At 37.6% G+C, this 6,000-nt stretch overlaps 1 protein-coding gene across 1 annotated transcript in view; it reads left to right on the forward strand.

The window, feature by feature from the left end:
- ASPG (asparaginase) overlaps window positions 1–3,022 on the forward strand; it is an 82,848-nt gene extending 79,826 nt beyond the window's left edge. Inside the window, exons 14-16 of the mRNA XM_077820532.1 lie at window positions 281–380; window positions 677–736; window positions 2,987–3,022. Of these exons, the coding sequence (XP_077676658.1) occupies window positions 281–380; window positions 677–736; window positions 2,987–3,022 (196 nt within the window). The remainder of the gene's footprint in view (window positions 1–280; window positions 381–676; window positions 737–2,986) is intronic.
- The last annotated feature ends 2,978 nt before the right edge of the window (window positions 3,023–6,000 follow it).

Below are 6,000 nucleotides of genomic sequence, written 5' to 3' on the forward strand. Positions count from 1 at the left end.
TGGGTGAAACTAGCCTGTTGTAAGTTGCTTATAATACAGCCCTGTTAAGTTAAGGAACTGATTCATCAAGCCGTGTTGCTGGCTCAGCTGTTGAAAGCTTTTGTAAACTTCTCCCTCGCTTACTTGTACCCCCCCCCCCCCATCCTGGCAGTCATGCTAAGATTGTTGTTGGTTTAGTGTTCACATTCGTTTCTCTGATAGTTAAGAGAACACAGTATGACAGTGAGATGCCCTTACAGCTTTAGAAAAAGTAAACTATTCTTAATTGTTCTTTTTCCAGCCTCGCTGCTAACGGCGATGTGGAAGGGTTGTATGCCTGGCATCTAGCTGGTGCAAGCCTGGAACAAGCTGGTTACGACGGCAGAACTCCCTTACAAATCGTAAGTGTGGCTTTTGCCGTACTGCACGCGGAGCTCTGCGAAGCGTGTGCGTTACGCCGTAGCTGTTCTGACACGTAGGTTGGGCACATTAAATGCCACTTTGGTTCCCACAATTTTGATGAAAAAAAAAGGCTTTGCTTCAGATTTATGAGGGGTCCAGAACTCTTGTCAAGCAATAAGTCATTCTCCCAACTCCCCGCAAGTAATTAGACGTTTCAGTCAGGCTTTAAGTCGTTTTGCATGCACGTGTACATGCACACACGACAGGGCGATACTCTTTACATTTCTGTTTACAGGCAGAAGCTACAGGGCATGTGGAGCTCCTAGACTTTCTTAATCAACTGAAGATAAAGATGGTAATGGTTCTTCTGAAAGTTCTTGATTGCTGAAATGAGCCTTGGTTGTCTTCTGTTGTTGTTGTAGGATGGTTTTGTAGTTAAGGCCCTGGACTGGGCTTGGAGAATTCTGAGTCCAGTTCCTGGCTTTGCCACAAACTTCTCTGTGACCTTGAGCAAGACCTTTAACCTCTCTGTGCCTCAGTTCCCCATTTATAAAATGGGGATATAATCTAAATAGACCCTTTGGGGTAGGGACTGTGTCTATACAGCACCTAGTGCTATGGGATCATGAATTTCATCTAAGTGTTACTGTAATGCAAAAGATAGATAATTTACAAAGTAAAGAATGCATAAGTGAGTTTCTTCTCCACAGGTCTGACAACCGTTGGTACATGGATTTAAATTTACTTAAGTAAACCCAAATCAGGAATACTTCTAGTCAGAATCAAAGCAGACAGACAAACTACAACTATGCAAATACTTCAGAGTTTACATATTTCATTCAAAAGGAAAATGTTGCATTTTTGTAATGTGTGCAAATAGATTACGCTTATAGCAACCAAGAAAATACATTGAGTGAATTAAACATTCCCCAAAACAAGTATCTTGATACTTAAACCAACAAGTTCCTTTCATGTAACTGTATGGATCTGTTTTCATTTTATGTGACTTAAGGAGTCTTTAGACAGAGGATGAGTTTAATTAGCTAAACAATCTAATGACAGCACTAGAGAAAACAGCATCTTTAGGAAATATGTATCGCGCCTTCACCAGAAACTTAAAGAACAGAGTGACACTTCAGCTCTTTTTGCAACTGTTTTTTGGGGTATGTCTACACTGCAATTAAAAACTCGCAGCTGGCCTGTGCCAGCTGACTTGGGCTTGCATGGCTTGGGCTTTGGGGCTGTTTCATTGCAGTGTAGACTTCCAGACATTTCCATGTCAAGATTAAAAGGCAAGATGGGCTCATTTGCCAGAGCAACAACTTGGGATCACTTCGTAACATCCCACTCCTTTCTCATCTCATCCCTGGCACGGTTTTGATGGCTTATTCATCTGTCTTGTCTGTATTAGATTGTAAATTCCTCTAAGTAGCAGCCTTGCCTGATATGGATACCTATGGCACTATATAAATGATAACACACACTCTGGCCACTGGCTTGAGGACAGACTGTATTGTAGTTAGCCAGCACTGAAAACAAGTGGCGCAGATCTTCAGCTAGACTGAATACACCAATGACAATTTAGCCAGCAGAGCATTTGCCTCCGGCTATCCTAACTCAGGATTTTGTTCCTAATAATGTAATTTAGACCATCTGAATTTAAAAAAAAGAGAGAGAGAGAGAGAGAGAGAGAGACCTGACTAAGCACATGTTAGGAATTAATGACAATTGACAATAGACGACTTGAGTTTAAAAGGCCTTACAGATTCACCCTGCCATTGTAGATTCTGAATCAGGACAGTAAGAGAGATCAGGAATTTCAGAGACTGACTGAATTCTAAATTCTTTACACTGAATGTCAAAATTAACAGTATTGACATATATCTTGTCCAGCCAACAGTCAAATAAAACTGGGAGAACAGTCAACCAAATCTTAAATGATGCATGGATGTTTGGAGAAGATTCACCACTCAGCTTGCCAATATAACTGGAGGAATTTTAAACACTTACATTTTTTTTCAAAAAATTCTACTCTGATGCAATCATCTCACGTTGGAGATTAGATATCTCTCTTTTCCAGTGTACTGGAAAATCTAAGATATTGGAAAGGTTAAAAAAAACCAAAACCCTCAGGATGTTTAAACACTTTGGGCTGGATTTTCCACTGCTATGCACCTTGGGTAGTCATTTACACCTGTATAAAGTGGATGTAAAACGTTCCCATTGGTGTACGTGAGTGGGGAATTCTCATTGGTAGCATTCTATACCCACTACTCACTGATTTAGTGTTTCAGTAAAATTCAAAGATTTGTGGTGCCTTTACATTCACCTCAATTGAAATCAATATTTATTTTTAAATAAAATTTGATATCAGACTGAGAAGCATGTCACTTTAAATCTGTAACTTTCATATGGGCCAGCTCTTGATTTTTATTTTTTTTTTAATCTTCCCTACCTATAGGAAAGACAATCTGAAGGCATTCCTGAGTGTTGGATTAGAGTTTACTCTAATGTAAGCTCTTCTTGGAAAGGCTTCAGGCAAATTTGAAGTGGTCCACACTGCGTGTCTTAAAGCTAACTGTTTCTTTATATGATTTCTCCATAGGTTATGGAAACATTTCTGGAAAAAAGCCAGTTTTGAACAATTAAACAATACTGGGCAATAATTTTTTTTATTTAAAAAAGAAGAAGAATTAAAAAAAGGAAGGTGGAGATGATCGCAGTTGCTACTAGAGTATATTGGGAACCTAGAATTAATTTAGAAATAGATTTACTTTTTTCTTATCTTTTAAGATTATTTTCTTATGGCTGATATTTTAACTTTCTTTTAAAAAATGAAAACCTGTTACACTAGCGTGTCACATCTTAGTTCAGGTCCTTTTTCAGTGCCAAGTGTCTAAGCATATAGCTGTAAACAAATGAGACTGGAATGTCATGGTAGTGTGTCTCACTGTATAAATATTTTATTTTATTTTTTCTATAACTAGCATGCTGAAGTTTTTATTTTCTATAATTGGGACACTGAGTTTTTATCTAGTAAATCTATGGGGGAAAGGCTGCATGCAACCTGCACCATTTCTCTTATGGTGAATTTATATTTTGGGGGTGGAGTTCAAAGTTGATTATATATCCATGGATTTACATTAATAAAATCTCTGGAAATAAATGTTTTGTTTCACTTCACTGGTTTCTTGCAATAGTTTAGATTATGTCAGTAATAATAATTACAACAACTGTGTGTGTGTGTCAGCACAAATAATTGCATCAATCAAGAGCATCCGCCTGCAGTTCTGTGCTAATATTCACCGATGTGTCACTTTAAATTGCACTTTTTAAATGTATTATAAGGCTGACACCTTAAACACAGGGCTTGTTTGCACTGTGACACAGTGCAGACTACACGCTTCAGAATTGTGTGCCAAAATGTTGCTAACTGCTCCGGGTGGGTGCTGCAGGTGTGTTCTAAAAGGTACCCAGTTCACATTAACATGAACTGTAGTAAGAGACACTTTGATGCACTCTGCAATTCGAATCCCCATAGTTTGCACAGTGGCACAGTGTAGACGTAGCCACATTCATTGATGGGACTCTCTAACTGAACTGAGTTTCTGTAACAATGATTTTACCTACCTTCTGAACAGGACATAATCAGAAAAGCTATGTTTGACATCAGATTGTATCTTGAGTGGCTAAAGAATTAATAGATTTCTGGTTAAAGCAATAATGCTTCTAGGTATGAAAACCTAGAACTTGCAAATATAGAGAATACTTAAGGTAGATGCACAGATATGGGATACAACTTTTGATTTACAACTATGATTTCTGATTTTATGACTGCCTCAAACAAATGGCACCTTTGCTGAAGCAAGGAGGAGTTCCTCCCCCTTTCCATAGCCACCCTTTCCATGCAGCCAATGCTCCATTGATCCTTTCTGAGCCCTTTAGCATTGGAAGCCTTCCCAGGCCAAGTTACAGACCAGATTCCCCCAGGAATATGGAGTGAACACTATGCACATGATTGGAGGAAACCCCACTTTCTCTGCCAAACACAACTGTTCTCCTATGGAATATACTGTACACATATGATCCAATTTTCACACCTAGAAATACATGATCTTGTTTTATGCTAACATACATTTGGTGCATCCATTCACATTGGAGCATTCCTCTAGTCACAAAAAACATCTTAATGCATGTACAGAAATATTGTCTCTCATTACTACTGTATGAACCTAATCCAGTATGGGTATGATTGAACACTATTGGTGTATTAGGAACTTCTCTTACTAAGCTAACATCCTGACCCATTGCATTAATAAAATTTATTAAATGGCTAGCATTACATAGCAAGTAAATTATAGCTCTCACATTAATATGGATCAAGCTAATAAAATCCAAAGATAATGATTAAATAAACTTCAAAAGGAACAATGTCAAGATGTTTTAGGTGACAACATTATCATATCCTTGAACTGGTGAATTATAGGCGGACTTAACCATTTAAAAGCTATGTACATGTATTATCCTGATCATAGGGCACGAGAATAGCTTTATTTGCATAAGACCTAGACTGAGTGACATCTTAAGAATGGCAAACTTTCTAAAAATTGCTACACTGGAACAGGAAATCCCTCGCTAACAGTAATATGTCACTTGAAGATAAATTAAATTTGGGACTGAAATGGTGGAGTTTGGGAGGCGGGGAGGCCTTTAAACTGATTCTGGGAGACAAAATCAATTAATCCATGGCATCCATTCTTAGTGACACAGCAGAATTATTATTGCAATACACAGTACATAAGAGCACTTATTGGGAAACCCTCTAAGGACCGACATATGCTGTGGATACCATTCTATCTTTAGAAAAGAACTTTTAAAAAGCATATACGCTAAAGTAGAAAAACTGGTGATCACGTCTTTAAAGTGTACAATACAGCATATCTTTCTATGCCACACTTCCTGTACAAGCATCTTAAAGTGACTAAAAAAAAGTACAAGCCTTCAGCATTAAAACTGGGAAAAAGGTACAGTAAGTTATTGACTTTTTCCTGCACATTTTTAAAACACTTGGGGCCAAGTTTTCAGTCATAGTGTAAGTGAATTCTACTCCATTGAAATCAGTGGTGTGTTCAGCATTCCTGGTTAAGTTTGGGCAAAAGTTTAGAAACGTGATATAGTAAGAAATGGGTTTATATCCAAGAACTTAATAAAACCTTAGAACTAGAATGCAATACTCAAGTCACGTACGTGGAATGAACACTTGCCTGCTATGGCTAGAAAAATTATAATAATGCTTTATAACTGAAGAGAAATATGTCAAAACCAACTAAAATACAATGGTAAGCCTTTAACTCTGATGTAATATGCTGTTCACATTCTGCGTAAAGTAGCAAGCAAGTTCCAGATAAATTGCATCTGGCAAAGTAAACGGTCTGGAAGATCTGCAGAGAATGAGCTTTTAAATTATGTAACTGAGGTATATTAAAAGCATGAAAGAAAGGCTAAGAATTTACCTGAGACAGTAAATAGTAGTAACCTTTTTATATGCTAAAGATGACTGTAAAGGATTCATGATGTAATTAAAATGGCAAGCAAAAGCTATCACAGGAAGGGAACAAG

The sequence above is a fragment of the Eretmochelys imbricata genome, chromosome 6 (genome assembly GCF_965152235.1).
Source record: "Eretmochelys imbricata isolate rEreImb1 chromosome 6, rEreImb1.hap1, whole genome shotgun sequence".
Lineage (NCBI taxonomy): Eukaryota > Metazoa > Chordata > Testudines > Cheloniidae > Eretmochelys > Eretmochelys imbricata.